At 41.5% G+C, this 19348-nt stretch overlaps 1 protein-coding gene across 5 annotated transcripts in view; it reads left to right on the top strand.

Annotated features, from left to right (window-relative positions):
• Nucleotides 1-10922, top strand: part of ACSL3 (acyl-CoA synthetase long chain family member 3) — a 44676-nt gene extending 33754 nt beyond the window's left edge. For 3 of the 5 annotated variants that reach the window (XM_085232598.1, XM_085232599.1, XM_085232600.1), the window contains exons 12-15: nt 754-945; nt 2256-2370; nt 4894-5051; nt 6934-10922. In XM_085232598.1, coding sequence (XP_085088724.1) covers nt 754-945; nt 2256-2370; nt 4894-5051; nt 6934-7097 — 629 coding nt within the window. In that variant the 3' untranslated portion in view covers nt 7098-10922. Of the gene's footprint in view, nt 1-753; nt 946-2255; nt 2371-4474; nt 4695-4893; nt 5052-6933 lie in introns of those variants that run through there. The other 2 variants (XR_014885413.1, XR_014885412.1) reach the window with 2 other exon arrangements.
• The last annotated feature ends 8426 nt before the right edge of the window (nt 10923-19348 follow it).

The raw sequence follows: 19348 nt of genomic DNA on the forward strand, positions 1-19348 counted from the left end.
GACAGAAGCTATCAACACGTGAATAGTGTTTTGACTAGGTTACATTTTGGCTTTTATTCCAGTCACTGTAACGCAATTTGGAGAAGCCATCCATACAGCAGAGGGTGCAAGTCTTGTGTTGTCTCTTGGAATAGTTGCATTCAGTAGGCTTTCACTAAAGCACATGCATGATATCTTCTGTTGCCATTAATAAGTTTTAAAATAGTCTTCCTAGTATTATTAATAAAAGACAAAACAGTGATGTATACAAAGGAAGTTTAGTGGAAACTATATAAAGTACATTTAATGAAATGTGAACGTGTTTAGACCATTTCCTCTGAGGTAGGCTCTTAGGTATTGTAGAGTACCCCTGCATAATTCTTAAGGGAATTTAGGGAAAAATCTGAAACCTCAGATTTTGGTGGGTTTTGTTTCTAAAATATAAAGTGAAAATTTTCTTTTTTTTGATGTGAGCCTGTAGGAGGCTGATGTGTGTCAGTCCTGGTAAAAATAAAAATAAAACTGCGCAGACATGGCATTTTTCCTCCACATATATTTGAGTTTCACTGTTTGTAAGCGTGCCTGTTAAATAGCTGTTTGTGTGCTGGAAGGAATTGGAACAAGGTGTTGTCTTACTGAACTACTTAGACTGAGTTTTCAAGTGGTAACTTTGGCTAAGGGCTCACTAAATTTGTTGGCATTTGAATACAAAAGTAATAGGGATTTTTGCTTTGGAATGTATTTTTAATTCTTGGTAACTGGAACAATTCTCAGGTGGATATTACAACACTGATAAACCATATCCTAGAGGCGAGATTCTTATTGGAGGGCAAAATGTGACTATAGGCTACTATAAAAATGAAGGACGAACCAGAAAGGATTTCACTATTGATGAGAATGGGCAGAGGTGGCTCCATACTGGAGATATTGGAGAGTTTCATCAAGATGGATGTCTAAAAATCATTGGTGAGTTCTTAAATTCAGGTAAACATATTTGTATATACACACCTGTTTTTCAGGGCTGCTCGTTGCTGTAGTTAACAAAAAATCTGTATCTTCTGGCATACCGTTTAAAGTCTTATGATACAGCCCAAGCAAATTCTGATACTGTAACAAACTCAATTGTGTGTTTTAAAGATAATTTTTAAGATAATTGTTTCCTATTAAAATCTTAACATTGATTCCACTGTGTTAGTTTGACTGAGTAGTAAGTAGCTAAATATATGCTAACTTGACTCAAATAAACTGTCTTAGATCTTATAATTTATTTATTTATTTATTTATTTTTTAAAGTGTGGAGTCTGATTCAGTGAAAAGATTTCTCTGGTGATATGTTCTCAGGAATTAAATAAGTTTGTGGGTTTTTTTTTTTTTTTTTTTTTTTAATTTTTATTTAAGTCTTTCCATTCTTTAGAATAAGTATATTCCTTTATTCTAAAGGAACTAGTGGAAGAATATACTAAGATAAGGGTGATACACGTAAGCCTGTAATAGGCTCCTAATTTTTTAATGTCTACGGGTGTCAAAATAGTGCCCTATAAACTACCAGTTGTCTCTCTTGAAGTTAGGGGATGATTCAGGCTGCTCTTTAGTCCTGGAAACTAAGCTTATGTGTTTTATTATATGAGCGAAAGCTTAGGTTCCGTTGCAGCTGCCCTTCATTGGTCAAACAGGTAAAAGCTACAGAACTTTGCCTGGCTATATGAAAAAGCATACAGATACAACAAATAAGAGGTAGTCTTGGCTGCCATCATAGCCAGCTGGGTCTGGGCCTCCACCTTTGGCCTTCTTTGGGCTGCATACAATAAGCTCAAGTAATTTGGGCTTACTTTTCAGTTTCACTTGTCGTGTTTCGAATAACAGGTAGTTGCTTTTTCAATATGGATTTAGTCTAAGAATAAATAGCCAAATGTCACCAAATGCTGCATCCATCCTCCCTTAGACATCTGGTTGAGAGAGCACAGTGTATGTTTCTAGCCAGACACTGGCTTTTCTGTAATTCTAATTGTCTTCCATTCACGTGCCAGTGCTGTGATATAGGAGGTGCTGGTTTATAGGCAGAAAATCTGTACAGATGAAATGTGGTTCATGTTTTAGTGAAGGATAGGTTAATAAAATTGAAGTCTGTAAATCTGATATTAAATGCTTCCAGAACTTACTCGAAGCATGAGTCAGCTTGCTTTCTGACATGTATACATACATCTTAGAGAAGTATAAAATCCATGTCAAAATTCTGTGTTGCATAACTAAGGTTAGATTTCGTTCTTCGTCAACAGATCGTAAAAAAGACCTTGTGAAACTCCAAGCAGGAGAATATGTTTCTCTTGGCAAAGTAGAAGCAGCTCTGAAGAATCTTCCGCTGGTAGATAACATTTGTGCATACGCAAGCAGGTGAGAGGCAGCTGGTGTTTTGATATTGCTGTATTCTTTTTCTGTCTTCCTGAAGCTCTAAGCAAAATATTTTGCCCTTCAAAGCGTGGATATTTTCAACTCTTATTTAAAATACAATGGAATAGTGTTCTTTGTGAAAACTAAAACATATGAATGATATCCTTTTATTTTTCTTTTCCCATCATTTGTTGGAAAATGCCAAAAATGAGTCTTATTTTCCCTCTTTCCCACTCTGAAAAGCAACTGAGCTCTAACTGCTTTCATAACAGATGTTAATCAAGCACTTTAGCGTTAGTACTTATACAAGCCCTAGCACTTCTTGCTCTTGCTGTATTTAGCCATGATCTGTTCTTCAGAGGAAGGGGGGAGTAAAAATAAAACCAATAGCCCACAAGCTGACTTGCACCCATGCAGATCACCAACAGAAACCTTGAAGCTTGAAAGCATTGTAAATACTATGCAGACTCACAACTAACGAATAGTGATAAATGTGCTTTCAATTTATTTTCTAACTGTACTACTAAATTAGACATAAAAGGGCTCAAACATATCTTAATTTTCTATTTCTAGAATTTCCTATCTATACATAGTATAGACATACATGTTTAAACATACTTCAGATGGTCTTGTTTTCCTGTTATCATTTTGGAGCTTCTCAGCAATCCAAAATACTCTGTTCAGTATGGTCCCTATAATTCCACTTAACTTTGAAGTAAACTGGAGCAGACAGCAGGGAATTGCTAGTAGTAGTGGATAAAAAATAAACTTCAGGTTTGTTCACCTGGTTCTGTGTTATTTTGTAACTAACAGTCATCGTGTGACATCAGTTTTGACAGTTTTGGAAAAATAGGCATTGGAGACAACACTGCTGAGAAACTTTCATGATATTAAGCTTTCATCGTGGTTTTCACCCAATGGGCACATCTCAGATTTGACTGCATGAAGTTACATGCATGTTCTGAGAGCTCTCTGTAATTGATGGACATAGTCTTCTACAGATGGTGATTTCTGCAATGCTAGGATTGGAGTTCATTATTAGAAGTGCACTGTCAATTTTTTTGCTGATTTTTCCAAGGTAAACATGACATCTGCAGTGTACTAGAGTACTTCTAAAAGGCCTTTAAATTTCAGTAGTTCTCCTGCAGTTGACAGATCTACTATGTAATACTTCACATGCACTCAACAGATGTTTTGCGAAGTAATAGTAACTGAATTTTGAAATAGCCAAGAATAAGAATATCTAAAACAGATTTGTCTAGTCAATCTTAAGCATTTCGTAAGTAGAAGAGCCATCTGTTTTACTGCTCAGTCTAGCGAAGCATACTTATTCATTTTGTTGATAATTTCTTCTTCATTGACCTAATTTTTGTTATATGTGTAAGTTCACTATAGTCAGAGTACTGTTATCTTTTTTTTGTATGCATATAAAGAAACACCAGCTGGTAGTAGGAATTGATATTGATCACCAAATGTCATGCTATTGCACCCGGGTAAATACGTGGCATAATGAAATGTGTAACCAACCAGATGCACAGGGATCTTTTTGCTTTACTAAGTGTTAAACGATTTCAGTTCTGGACACAATGCTTAAGAAAAGGTGGGCCACCTAAAAAGAGTCCAGAAGAAAACTGGGAACTACAGCTGATTGGAGCTCAGTGAGGTATAACCAATGAGGAAGGGGCATTGCTTAAACTCCTGAAGAAGTTTAAGAGGGGAAAGGGGACAAGAAAGTTGAGAAGTAAAAACAGAACAAAACAATCAACCAAAAACAGTTGCAGTTTGTGATAAATGGCTTTTGTGGAGAGGAGAGAAATGAGTTACATAGCAATTCTATACGTAAGGTTCTGTTCACGTTTTCCTTAAGCTTTACACCATCTGAAAAATCTCAATTACTTGTTTCAGGGAGAGTTGTTTCATTGTTTTCCAAAGACTTTGAGATAATGGCTTTGAATGTTCTAGACGTATCAGAAGTAGACAAAGATTGCCAACAGTAGAGAGCACATGGAGAACCACTTGAAAGAGAAAGAGAAGTTACTTCCCCTACAGAAGCAGGCGTTCTTTGAGATGTGTTGTGCATATGCTTATTCCACAATCTGCTCTCCAGCCCCTCTTCACTGCAGTCCTCTGCTCCTCTACAGTAACTGGATTTCTGCAGTTGAGAGGAAACTGAGGTAGGGAAGCTGCACACCTGTCTTCATACCAAGATGCAAAACATGAGGGCGCATTGACATCGTATGGGTACTGCTTCCCCAAAGCTTTGAGCATGAGGCACAGTGGAATATGCATATGGACAGCACACCTTGAAGCAATCCAGTTGCTGTAAGGTAAGTAGCTTCTCTTTGTACTTACTTTTAAGTAGGCAGAGGTGATTTGCATACTATTTCAGAAAGATAATCAGGTGAACAGAAGTCAATTGTTAAGAGCCATATCCTTGAACAAACTGCAGTATCCTCAAGCTGTAATGTTATTTTTGATGAGTCATTAACTTCACAAAATTCATACTAAATACATTATACTTCTCAGTTTCCATTCTTACGTCGTTGGATTTGTTGTGCCAAATCAAAAGGAGCTTGCAGAACTAGCTCGAAAGAAAGGATTTAAAGGAACCTGGGAAGAAATCTGTAACAGTCCAGAGATGGAGAAAGAGGTACTGAAGGTGCTAGCTGAGGCTGCCATGGCAGGTGAGTAGCTGGATAATTGTTAGTAGCCTTGTGGACAGTAAGTGTCTGTGAAAAGGATAAGCACATGCCCTAAAAATATTTCCTTGTGCGTATGGATTTCATTATATATTCATAGAACATACATAGAGTGAAATTTCCATACAAAAGTAAGCAACAAAGTATGAGTGGGTCAGAGAACCAGATTAGTTCTGGTTCATGCTGTCTTGTAACTTTTTTATTTCTAATATGGCCAGTACCCAAGTAAAGAATATACCTACAGAGCAAGTGTAGCAAGCACAGTTTGGTTCCCTATGTCTTTGTGTCTAATGCTGTTTAGGATTTTCTATAGTATCATCTTGGCCTTTTGCTGCTAGTCCAGAAGAAAGTGGGTCTTCTATAGACCCATAATACATCTGTGTTGAGTGTAGACAGTCTCATGTGCTACCTTCCTACGTGTAGGTGACTCAGAAAAGCCCACAGTGATGTGGGCTCTCCTGTCTCATACTTCAGGGATTTCCTAAATGTAAAGCAGTGCTTTGTGGCTTTCAGAAGCCTTCTTTTGATTAACGCTTCAGTCATCTTTTAAAGTTATATAAATATCAGTATCCATACTGTCTTGTGGCAGAGTTACCCAGTTCAGCGATGTTAAAGGTGAAGAAAAGCCTCCTGTGTATTTTATCCCTGCCATCTGCTAGGGTCATTTGGTTCTGCTGAGCTCTTGTGTTGGAAGAGGCAGTGAATGGTCTCAATGGCAGTCGGGTTTCTTCAGTGCCTATTATACTTCCCTCTCAGCTGTGTCTTTATCATGCTAATTGATTTTAATCTACTTAGCTGTTCGGGTTGTGGAATTATTCAGTGGCACAGTGATATTCTGTTTCTTCTTACATAACTTTCTGCTTTTTCTTCTTTTTTCTTTTTTTTTTTTTTTTTTTGCTTTTGACCATTACTAAGAGCCAAACTTCTGTCATATAACTGTGTTATTGCCACAGAATGTTTCTTAAGTAGTCACTGTGGAGGTTAAATTTTTTTCTTATGCATCCTCTTCTACATCTTTCTTCAGTGTTTCCCACTGTTGTGTTTTGTAGTCATTCAGTATTGTGATGTCTTTCTGTAGCTCTTTGCATCTTGCCTTCATCTTTTCTCCCCTGGATAATTCTATACTTCCAACAATCTGTCCTGTTAACCTTCACCTCTCCTTCATACTGATATGTTGTGAATACTTTAAGCTATGAGAGTAATATGTTTGCACATTTGTGATGTTGGAACATAATCTTATGAGGAATACAGACTCAGTAGAGCAATAGACTTTTATTTTCTTGTCCACATCTCTAGTAGGTCTTTCTTCAAGGCACAGAGCATACAGGGAATTTCTTCTAAGGAGCTGCTGGGATGTACAACATTGCCCTTTTTTTTTTTTTTTTTTTTTTTTTTGAGTAGCACTAACTATTCTAAGAAGATTCTATTGTTGCAACTATTTCGTTAAAATGGATGAAACAGAATATTTGATTTAATCCTGAGGCACTTCTTACGTACACTTCTGTGTTATTTTACATGGTTTTGTTTTTCCCTTTGGTATCATAAGCTTTAAAGTAAGCACTGAGGCTTTTCTGAAGCTAGGGAACAGTACAGGCAGCCAAACATCTGAGGCTTATTCCACTATTTCTGTGGGAACTGGAAAATAAGCATTGGTAGATCCTACAGCTCTGTGTATGATCTCTCTGGAGTTTTTAGAGCCTGACCATAGGGAATTTGTGGAGCACTTCTTCAGTAATATCATATGCTTCTCTGTGTGAGAATATGGATCCTCATTTTTTTATTAACTGTATAAAATTGTATAAAAATGCTTATGTCATGTTTTGTATTTAAAAACGGTTGTGTGATTTTTACTATTTTTTTTCTGTAGCTAATCTGGAGAAGTTTGAAATACCAGTAAAAATCCGTTTGAGCCCTGATCCTTGGACCCCTGAGACTGGCCTAGTGACAGACGCGTTCAAACTGAAACGCAAGGAGCTCACAGCGTACTATCAGATGGACATTGATCGAATGTACGGAACGAATGTCAAATAAGTATTTTTCTGCACCACTTTGTTACAGTGAGCTTGGATCAAATAGGAAATACTTGAATTGCCTGTCTCAGCACTTGAGATCAAACACCAAACCACCATTCCTCATTTGAAGCCTAAACTGTTATTTCTGATAACATCACCCTGATGACCGGCGAGTTTAGTAAAATCTTACGGCAGCAAACTTGTGTCTGTCTCCTTTTTTTTTTTCCAGTTTTCTCTGCTACCTTGTCAGTTCTTGGATTTTCCCGACTGTTTTTGGGAAACCATGATTCTGAAGCCTCAAGTTTTTAAACATTTATAAGTCCTGTATAATGTTTTATTTGTATCTTTTAACATTTGGATGTATATAGGGAGAACTTGGCCATGTAAGAAATGGTAATACTGGGGGCCTTTTTTTACCTAACTATTTAAAGATAAGGTACTGATGTTGTGACATTATGTAAATTAAAAATGCTTATAATGACGTCACTGTTGAACAGAGGACCAGATTATTTGCTGCTGTGGTATTTTTCTGTGTGAATCTGAGGGAAAAAACGTTTGACGTTACAGCTTGTTTAAAACACCTTTAATGTGTGCTTAATGGTTACTTTTATTTTTGTCTGAAAGTGAAAAGATGGTCATGGCACAGCTCTGCATAAAGGTGGGTAACTGTGCAGGTGTTAGTGTCTTTTGTATTAAATAACACTTATTAACACAGCAGAAATGAAATGGAGGAATAATCTCTCAAATACAGAAGCCCCTTCTTGAAGTAGCTCATGATCATTCTGTACAGTAGTTGAACTGCATGGAGCTAATAAGAACTCTCAGAATTAATTTCAATTAATGCTTTATAAGTTTAACAGTGTCTAGCAGAGGGACTGCAACAAATCCTGTTCTGTTTTCTTGTTAGATTTGGACAATACAGTGGGTTTGCTGTTTGGTTTGTACAAGTATGATAACAGCCCTGTTCTTTGCTAGCTGCATCCCAGATCTTACTGGGGAGAGGGGAGGCTGAAGTCCTAATAGCAGTTATGTTCTCAGTTCACACAGTGCCTAGCTGCCCTTTGTGCCATTACAAATCTCCCTTTTAATGTTATGCTCTTCTATTCAGAGGTTTGTTTTTTTTCCTTTTAAAGACAGATATTTGAGGTATTTGTCAGCCTGAGTTGTATTTATGTTACTTGTCTAATCATTACACCCAAATTCTTACTTTGGGAAGGAGTCTCAGTTTCTGTTTTGCTGTAGATATATGTGAATGTTGTTTGAAGAGTTACCAGAAATCTTTTCATCTTCAGTGACAATATTTAGATTTGTTTCAGATTTGAGTTTTATTCTCAAAATATTTCTAGAAAGAAAATAATCAGGGTTACGTCAATGTGAAAAAACATACATCCCTCAACTTTGTGATGGAGCAAATACAAAAATGGTGTTAATTTGAAGACAGTTCTTATGTGTATCATACTGACAGTGCTAGAAGTTGAAGTCTTGTTGCTATCTACTTAATGGTATGTTATGGTAGCATGTGGCAGTTCTGAACAGCAGAAGGTTTGTTTGGGGAGGGGAATTCCTGCTGCTAGCACTCAGAGTTTTGATGTGGCAGTTGTGGAAGTTGCTCGATGTGTAAATTCTCTTTAAAAAGTATTCTGAAATGTTATTTCAATTAACACTTTCCACTGGTTACAGAAAGCAGTTTCAGAGCACTTGAATGTTATCAAATAGGTTTCAGTTTTGGAAAAATGATAAGATTTGTGCTGTTCTTCATTATCTTATCATCAGTTTCCTCTCCTGCAGTCTATGAAAAAGACTGTTATGTTTGTGGTGTAACAGGTGAAATGGAAATACAGAAAACAAACAAAAACCAGAACTGCTTTTATAAGAGTAATGCCTTCGGATACCTAGATAATGATTTTTTTCTGACAAATAGGTAAAGATTCATGTGGGAAATGAACTGTCAGGATGTGGAAGTTGCCAGGACTGCAGGGAAGTGTTGAGCTGTGTCTGTCCTCCATCAGCAGGTTATTAAGATGTTTGCACTCAGCACAGGACGTGCATTGCTCAAGTGGTTTTGGTGATTTTGATGAAAATTAACAAATCACTCAAGTACTGTTACTATGTATAACACTTGGTGCATCGTCCAGCAGATTTGATCTATTTGGTAAATTCAGAAGGAATTGGAAAATGTTATTCCAGAGTTTACATGCAGTTTTGGGTAAATTGTGTAAATGAAACTGAAATAATTTGGTATTAGTAGTTCTCTTTTTATCTCTGATTGAGTTGCAGTCTGTATTTGATTTTTTTTTTTTTTTTTTTTTTTTTTCCAGTTCAGGTTTTTTATGTTTAACATTGATGTCAGTATACACAGTTCCTCCTCCTTCAGGAGTCAGATTCATTGCAGAACTTATGGGATGTGAAGTTGAAGTGGTTCATCAATTTGAGTTTCAGTGTTGAAATTTTGAAAGACTTTTAAAATATTTGGATGAGCTTAAAGAACTTTGTGGTGAGTGTGGCAACGTAATGCTGCTCAGCTCTGCGTTCTTCCCTGTTGAGGCCAGTGAGTACTGTGACTGGTAGGGATTTAGGGCTGCCACCACATTTGCACAATGTGCACTACACTGTTGAGCAGAAAGACAACTGGAGGGAGTTTGAATTGCTAGTGGTACTGGTGTAGATGCACGATGCATTATCACCAGCCAGCAATTTGCCTGGTATCTTTCCTTTTTCTTTTTTCAGTCTTGCTATGCCCAGTGTGAAAAAGAAACAGCAGAACCACCCGAGGGGACATACTGCACGTGCCCCAAGTGCTGTAGGCAGCTGTAGAGCGAGCTATGAGAAGTGCTTGGTTAGCAGTAGCAGCCTTCATCCTGTGGGGAATTTTGCAATGGAACTTTTGAACAATCTGAGTTCAAATTAAGAACAAATGGTATATACCTCACCTGAGGGCCCCAAAAGGAGGGTGGAATTTTTAACAGAGCTTTGTAAATACAAGTCTTGCAGAATTTTGGACCATTGGAAATGGTATCTACTTTCTCTGTTGTGAGAATTTATGTAGCATAAAAATGTATTTCATTTATAAAAAAAATCTTGGCTGTCCAAGAAATTCCAAGGATGCTGTGAATGTCCTGTAAGTCCCATAACTACTTAAAACATTTGTCAGGACTTTAGACTAAATTCAATCTAGTCATGATAAATGTTCTTTGTGGAGAATATTGATTTGTGGAACAGATCAGGAAATTAAAAAATAGTGTCAGCAAAGACCTTTTGAGTTTACTGATGCTGCTTTTACTGCAGTTTGCACATGTGAGAACCATACCTCAGTGGGAAGCTGTAGCTTAGCAGTAAAATATTTGGCCGAAATGAAAGCAAAGAACAACGTGGAACTGAAGGTAAGAACATAACGCATATCCTCATGCTGTGGTTTGATGGCTAGGAAGTTGTGTGGTTGAAACCATGCACAAAAACATCCTGTAAAGCTTGTAAATCTGTATGCAGAGATTGCTGTGGGATGAATCTCTACCCTGCTAGAATGTACAAGCTTTCATTCTGTACTAAAGCTACGTGTAGGCCACGCGATGCAGCCTTTTTCCTCATGTGGTGCAGTAACTACTTTGGAGTTGGTATTAATTTGTGTACGTCTGTTTCTGGTACACCTTGGACTGGGCTAAGAAATCAGTTGAACGACCAGTTGTATATTTCTGTAATTGGTTAATTAATTTAAACTCCTTTTCAATGTGATCTTGGTTGTTTCTAGGACCTGCCTGAACATTGTATATCCTAATTGAGTTATACTGTATGAATTATTTATTTGTAATTGGATATCATGTTTCAAAAATAAAATTAATTTCACAAATCAGGCGCCATATGTCCAGTTTTTAAAGCAGCTTTTCATTTTTATCAGTCTGATCCTAGATAATGTCTGGTTGTAAATCAGTGAGTTGACTAACAAATGAGAATGTGTCAGTTGAAGGATGGGAATTAATTAGTTAAAAGCACATTCAAAATGTTGCTTTATGGGGGAAGTCTTGGCTGGGATGTGTGCTCTCCCTTGTTGCTCCTGTGTGATATCTGGATGATTTTCTGTGTTAATAGCCATGCCCTCGTGTTGGCAGACAGGGAAGATTCTGGTTGACTGCTCAGCTATTAGTGATATGCATGTGTTGGTGATTTATTTTTCTGCATGTTAGTATTGCTGCTGGCTTCTGTCTCTGGACAAGGTAACACTTGCCCTGGTGCACAGGGCTTGTCAGCTCAGTTGTAAAGCAATGACTTCCATTTCACTTCCCACTTTTGAAGAGCTCCAGCTATGCTAAAACCTTACTTACAGCTGGAAGACACTGACGGTTCTTACTCTCCATGTGTATTAGCAGCTCCATTTGGTGTTCAAGCTTTGAGTTTGTGGGTTTGAGGGTCAAATTGTGAAGTGATGCTAGATGTTTGCAAGTGGACTTCTGAAGATCTTGAGCAGAGAGATCAAAGATTGTGATTTTGATTTCCCAGACTGTTGCTGGTAATTCAACCCGGAGGCAACTCAATAAATATAATATTTTTTTTTTCCTCTTTCCTCAGAAGTTCCTCAGATGCATAGGGTTGTAGTGCTGGCTGAATGTTGAGCCTTCTCTGCTGGGCTGCTGATCTTTGCCTCCTTAACCAGCCATGGGAGGGCTCCAGCTTCCTCCTGGGTTTCAGTTCTCCTCAAAGTAATTGGCATCTTTCCTTTAAGCGACTTTTTTGGTTTTTAATTTCAAATTAATTTAGGTTAATATAACGTTGATTTTTTTTTTCTTTTCTTTTTTTTTTCTCCCTTAAGCACCCACAGCTGCTAAAACGCCTTTAGGAGGATCTTTTTAAATAACATAAACCATCCCGGGCTGTTGTAGTGGGTAATTTATGATAGCAAATGATTTCAGAAAGGATAAGTATGTAACCATTTAAGGAGTTCTGCCTGTCAGAGGGAAAAATGAGTTAAGGAAATATTGGAAAGGTATAAGATTCAAAATAATTATTACAGTAACATTATAGCTGAAGTTCTGAATTGTTAGTGTTTTCTACAGGAGAAAAATCTAGGGGACAAAAGGGGGGAATGGGAGTACCCAAATGGCTGAAAGGCAATGAGTCAGCTGTTCTGATCTGTGGAATGGAACTCTCTTTCAAGACTTAGGAGTAATGTGTTTTTAGTATTTCTGCATGCCGCAGAATCATTGGGGTTGCAAGGGATCTCTGGGGATCAACTCCAACCCCTGCAAAGCAGGTTCCTTGTGTGTGCATATACACTTTCTCTTTTGGCCATGGAAGTTAAACAAAGACCAACAGCTGTGCTTTATGCATACAGCTGTACCTGTGCTTGTGCACCTCTTCGTGTGAGCAGCTGGGGCGCTGCCTTCTGTTCAGTGTGCAGCAGGCTGCAGCTGGGTGGATGGCCACATGTGGCCAGAGGGGGAGAGTCTTCCTGCTGTCCAATCCAAAAGCTCTCTGGGTGGCAATAGCTGGGGAAAGGCAAATGACATGGAAAATTGCCACTGTTTTCCCCAGAATTGCGCATGAGAAATGGTTGTTAGAAAAGAAAGCATCATTTCCTGTTGTGTGTATAGGCCGTGCTTTCTGTGATGTACATCTCTTCAAGGGTGTGCTATTCCATGTGAGTAACAGGAACAGCTTTATTTAGGCTTTGGGGTCATGAGTGCTGCTGAGCTCAAGAGCAGGAAAATAGCCAAATGCCTTGTTTTCACCTCTAGCCCATTAACGTAGTCTGCAAATACAAAATCTTTGAATTGAGTGGATTGAGATAGCTCACACTTATTTAAAAAAAAAAAAAACAAAACACAAAACAGAGGAAGAACAAAATGGCCCAAGGTGTATGGATGATCATTTGGGCAGGAAGGAAGAGTGATTTAAAAAAAAAAAAAAAAAAAAAAAAAAAAGCTTTTTTCTTTTGAAATGTTTATGGTGCACCTTTTCTCATTTTATTAGAACAAACTTTGGTTTTTCTCTAAATCTGTAATACTTTGGTGGTAGGGGTTGTTAATTATTTGCAGGTAATTGAGAAACAACTTGATAAATGTAAATGGTTTTAATGGAAAAGTTTGTGTGGCTTTCAGGTGCAGCCCCAGTGACTGTTTTGCACAGGCCCGGTAAATGGTATCTTTAATCCCTCTAAAATGGAAAGTTATTGGTACACATTGAATGCTTGCTTCTTGAGGCATGTAGAGAGGGAGAGAAGGAAAATGGTATCATTTTGAAGTATGAAAACATGAATAGCAAAAGAGAGTGGCTATTGTATCAAGCAGCCATGAAATTCAGTGTATGTCAGTCTAGAAAAAAGGCCTGGATGGGTCACTAATGTAGGCTTTGTTTTCAAGGTTTGCCTTCATGTCACTGATCAGATACAGTTCAGTCTTCTCTAAATAAGATTTACATCAGAATTTTTTGCTGTGAAGACACTATTTTGATACCATTCCTGGTATGCTGTGTATCTGTTGGCTTAAAAGCTTAAATGTGTAACGCGTTTGACTCGAGAATTACTCAAAAAGCATCATCCAGTGAATTTTCCACTACTTGATGCAGTTGGAAGTTATGTTGTAGATGCTTAGCAAGCTGTAAGGAAGCTAGTTTTTAAAAGGCACTAAGAATTTTATGTCTAAACAGTTCACTTCTCTGGAATCTCACCCACGTTTACTGAGCCAATGTTCTTGGAAATGAAACGTGTTTGCTTGATTCTGTTGAGAGTCATGGCTTAGCCTGTTCCCTCTCAGGCTGTGTAACAAAGGAAGGCTGAGAGCACCAGTGAGAATGCCAGTGAGCAATCTGACCTATTCAGCAATCGCATCCTTTCTTTCCCCAGTAGCCAAGGTTGCATAAGAGGCATACAACAATAGAGAAAAAGGTTGATTTTTTTCCTGAATACTTTTTGCATTAAAAGGAACTGATAAATCTGTGATTTTTTTTTTTGTGACTCCATTAAGAAACAACCATATGCATGCACACACCTGGAGATATCCCAGCTACTGCTGTGTCGGTGGCCTGCAGCAGGCCGGAAGACTTTGGTTTGTCTCTATCTGATGCAGACCAGCGTGGAGCTTCAGGGGGATAGGAGCTGGAGGGGTGACAGGGGCCTGCCTGCCTGTTCTGCCTCTGCTCCCTGTCTAGCCAAGGATGCTCTCAGCAAAACATACTTTGCCTCTTCCAGAAGTGTTTTACTTGTTTGATGTCCTAGCAAATGGGTTCCTGTGAAAACTTCACCTGGTGGGAGGGTGCGGCCCCTCTCTGTTTCATGTTGGCTGCCAGGGGCCTCCGGCCTGCCTCTCTGCTGCTCGCTTTGCTGCTAGTGGGCTTCCTACCTTCCTAGCATCCTTCTCACTCCTGCTGTTGCCAGGAATCTGTTGCAGCCCGCCCCATGCACAGCTGCCTTTCTTAGCGAGTCCCCTAACTGAGCTTCCCCAGAGCTGCTTGCTTTTGCTGTAGAAAATATTTGCACCAGAAAATATGGTGTTGCGGGGAGCGATCCCCAGTGAAATCTCCTCCCTGCGTGTTGCTGTGAAATACGCAAGTAGGGCTACAGCAAGTAGAGGGCAGTCTAACTTTATCGCTTTGCACACAGCGTGCAATTAGCAGCGCTATTGAACAGCAGGCAGCCAGAGAGAGCAGTGCCTCCTCTCCCGCAGTTCCTGGACATCCTCCGACATGAGGAGCGGCTGGATTTAAGTCTTAAATCTCCTCCTCCCCGCGCACGCCTCTGCTGCTACAACAGCCACAGCAGCCCCAAGCCTTCTGCAATGCGATGCGGGGAAATCCTGTGTGCTGTGCCCTGCAGGTCCCATCCATTTGGCCCTGAGCGCCCAGTGCTGCGATGGCCGGCGCAGAGCACAGGCGAGTCAGAGCCTTGCTGCTGTCACTGTCAGTGCACACAGGGGATGCAGGAGCTGCTGATATCCCACAGCTGACTTTGCAGATGTGTTGGTTTACCACGAAACTGAAAAACCACCCCAACCCCATTCTGGTGCCCATCGAGTGCTAACAGCTGTAGCCAGCTGCCCCTGCCTGCCAGGCCGGCATCCCACCCCGTGTGCCCAGGGGTCACTTGTCACCTCTCAGCAGCTGTGGCTTTGGGGAGATGCCGTACAGAGATTGCTGCTTAGCAACAGGGAGGAGTGTCAATGAAAAAGGCATGCACTTCTATTCTTACTATTATTAGCCCATTTAAAAAAAAAATTACTTTCACTTTCAGCATTTGGCACAAGCGGGGGTGGGATAACTGCGTGGTCCTCCACAGGGCCAGGCCAAAGGGAGCTCCTGTGGCATCTGGTGTGGCACCTGGCCCTGTTCTGTGGTCCCCTCAGGCCGTGCTGGGTTGTGTGCTGCTGCCTGGACCCCTGGTTCCTGCCTGGCCCCAGATGATGTGCTGGAGGCAGGCTGGTGTGCAGGGCAGACTCTGTGCTACAGAGCAGGGCACTGCTCTTTTGGCTCTGGGGACTCACACCTGCTCGGACCAGCAGTGATTTTCCTCTCCTTTTGTGGTTTTAGATGCATGAAGCATTTTTTAAGGCCTAAACCAATCTGGGATAATTGAAATCTACTCCTAGGACTGCAGGCATTCATATTCTAATGACTTCCATCTGCCTTGCTTTGTTTATTTACTTTCTCTGAAAAGCTGTAGTAGTGCCGAGGGCAGCTCTGTCGTGTTGCAAGCTTCCAGCCCTTCAGACCCAGCACCAGGAAGGCACAGCCAGCCCACAGCGCATGGCCACTCTACTGGGCATTCCCCTTCCAGCTCAGCTGATGCTGCAGTGTGCTTCTGGGCTTCTTGGGATCTTTGTGCAGTTAAAGCTTCAAGCATTCAGTTGCTTCTCCTCTTTGCTCGTATTTTTAAATCTGTCTGCCTCTCCAGGTTTCACGTGGTGTTCTCCTTGTGCTTTGGGTCTGAGCTGAGCTGCTGCTGATCGCCGCTGGGACTCTGGTGCTGAGCGATCTCCCCAGAGCCTGTCTCCTTCGGAAGCCTGGCCACGTATCCCAGCTTCTCTGTCACTACAAGAGCAGCTGCAGGCGGTGTTGCTGATCTCCAGGCTGGGAGCACGGGGCTGCCGCGTGCTTTCCCATAGCAGTGCCACGGTGCTCGTCACCACATGCAGTCAGCTGCTGAGCAAGGGCTTGAGCCAGAGCCCATTAAGGCAAAGGGGAATTTTCCTCCTGACATCAGGAGACTATGGATGCAGCTCTGTAAGGGCTCATTATCCGTAAACAGTGACTTCATACAGCTAAGGAGGCTGTCGGTTAAGCTTTAGAGGAGGCTTCAGAACAGCTTCCACCATTAAGTATTTCAGTTTTGATTTTCATCCCAGTCCCACTTGAGAAACTCATTAGTATCTTGTTTGCTGTACTTTTTTTTCCTTTTTCTTCTTTTTTTTTTTTTTTTTTTTTTTGCTTTTGTTGCCAAGACCCCAAACTCTAAAGACTGATAGTTTGCTCAAATGCATCCTGTCTACATCTGATGAGTTACTCAGAATTAGGAAGCACCTGTGGACTCCAGTGAAGCTGACCCGCACTGACTGAGAACGCAGGACTCTTCTCCATGCTCTGTTCATGTGTGCAGCAAGAGCCAGGCTGCAGAACTTCTGCCCAGCAGTAGCGTGATATCACAGGTTTTTCTCTCATCCCAGACCTATCTGAGGTAACTCTGACTTCTGCTCTCAGCTCTGCAGGTGCCGCCACCCACCCTGTCCCATGCAGTGCTGTGATACTGCTGTCCCCTCACCCTTGGTCAGTAGAAAGCTCAGCCCTGCAGCCTGGGATTCCTCTTCTGGTGGCTTCCTCTTCCAAGCACACGTACATCAGGTATAGTCAAACATGCTAGGCTTTTTGTTGTTTATTAAATACTGATATGTAATTATTTTTGCATTCATATGAAAGAAGCATAATTATGCCACGTTCCTCAGGTGGCTGAGGACATGGGCACCGCTGTAGGTGAGGTTTCTGGTATATGTGTGCAGCTCCGTAGGTGAGCAAACATCCTGTGGGGCTGTGCTGCTGCTGGGGGAGGGCAGCGCTGCAGCAAAGGGAGTTGGTAACACAGCCCAGCTCAGGCTGGGGTAATTAACTCGATTTCCTGTGCCAGTAAACTGAAGCATTGGTATTTTCAAAGCATGCTTTCTCTACTCATTTCCTCTGCTCATCTGTGTGACAATCTCAAGTGGGTGTTGTGTGAATATCCTAAGGCACATCTGAGCATGTTTATACCCTGAAACCAAAGATTAAAAAAACATGGATGTTAAGTATGAAGGATGGCAACAAATATTCGTGCTATTTAATCATCCTCTAAGCGGTGTTTGTCCTCAGCAGTGCTGTTGTGCTGCTTTCCTCAGGCCGTGCCCCCCCAGCCTTGGTGATGTGAGCAGAGCAGTGTGCAGAGGCTGTGGCCCCACGCTATCCCTGTGCTGGGACTCACCCTTCTGGTTGACCCACTCTGTTTTTTTCACATGTAAGGACCGGGCCTGGCTTGCATTGGCCCCACAGGCACCCATTGCAGAGCAGCAGTGCTCTTTCTGGTTAAATGATCTATTGTAACAACTTCTGGAGTTCCCATCACTGCGTGCTGCAGTCTGACTTGTTTGTCCTTAGCTCCTCTTGGCTGCCAGTGAGGCTGGGCTGCTGCCGGGTGCAGGGAGCCGGGTGTAGGTTGTGCTTTTGAGCCCTCCTGTGAGCACGGAGCTTTCTGCTCTCCTTGTTGACCCACACAGAGAGCGTTTGCTTTTCTTCTGAAGGGGTCCTGTTTGCCGGTGTCACTTAGAGGAAGGATTCTTTGCAATTTTTTCGTTTATTAATCCATATACACACGTTGCATAAATACACACACGCATCCTAAACAACTCACTCTGTGCCTTAAGGCTGAGGAGGGCTTATGCATGTGTACGTAAGTGGTCTGTGCGTCCAGCTTTGGTGTAACGTTTCTGCAGCTGCACGTTGCCCATACAGTGAAGCCTTCAGGCCTCAGCCAGCATCTGTGCGGGGGATGTGAGCAGCTCTGCTGTGGGGCTGGCAGGGCTGTGTGAGGAAGGGTGGGGCTAGGGGTTTTCCACCTGCTTTTCCAGTGAGGGCCGCAAGGGTGGAACAGCCCACAGCATCTGGGCAGCACGAGAGGCTCTCGGGGTGCCAGGTGCCACCAGGATGGCTGCTGCTGCATGCAGCCTGCTCCGAGGTGTGTGTCTGAGTGCTGTGTGCCCCAAATGTGGAGTCCCCTGGGATGTGGGCGGCTGCTTGCTCACTGCTCAGCACCGTTTGTGCTGCAACTGCCTCCTGGGAAGCTGCTGCCCTTCTCCCTTGGGAAGGCAGCGATATGTACTTAATAGGGATGCAAGAGATTCTCATTTGTTTTTTGCCTATAATTAGTGTGTACAATTTGTTTCCAATTTATTATTATAAAAATGCAAATCTACTGTACTTTGTGCTCTCTTTTGTTAACAAGGTCCTTCACTTTGCCATTCATTTTCAATGCTACATTAAAACTCACCTATTTAACCAAAACACTCCCAAAGCAGCACACACGTGAGGGACTGTGGCACATTCTCTCCTTAATTAAGCCGCTGCCCAGCACTGGGAGCACGCTCCCTGCCCTGTGCAGCATCTCGCTCACTGCGATGCCATGGCAATCTCATCTCCCGAGCAGTGCTGGCTGCCCAGCCTGCCTTGTAGCCACAGCAACGTGTGGGACGGTGGCACCGGGCTGGGACACAGCAGCTCCACCGCAGCTGTGGCTGCTCAGCACGGCGTGTGCTGCACGTGGGTTTGTCCATGTGCCGATGGCCTGACCTGCTGGAAAGCTGACCTGCTCTGAAGTGAGGGACTGAGAAAGATAACAGAAATGAAAGCCTGAGTAAATTAGAGGGTGAAGCCTTGGTTCGCATTACTCACAAGACTTCTAAAATCTTTAATTTACTAAATTGACTCCTTTCCTGAGCTAAATTACAGAGAGGGCAGTTTATTTGAAGTAAATGAGAACTGGGCACCTGAGTCAGTGCCTGCATTTTTTTTTAATTATTATTATTATTATTTTTTGAGATTCATCAGACCCTGAAAACATTCAATAGAAAAAAGATATCCCAACCTTCAAGGATGACTTATCACATTGACAGTGTCCCAGGCTTCCCCTCGTTATCTGTGTGGGCAGAGCAGAGGGTCTGTGGGCTGTGCAGGAGGGGCAGGGCAGCAATCAGCAAGCTTTGCAGAGATCTGAGATCTGGAGGTGCTGCAGGTGGGGGTAGATCTGCAGAGTTGCTTTGGAGCACTACA

This window comes from Meleagris gallopavo, chromosome 11 (assembly GCF_905368555.1).
Source record: "Meleagris gallopavo chromosome 11, MGAL_WU_HG_1.1, whole genome shotgun sequence".
Lineage (NCBI taxonomy): Eukaryota > Metazoa > Chordata > Aves > Galliformes > Phasianidae > Meleagris > Meleagris gallopavo.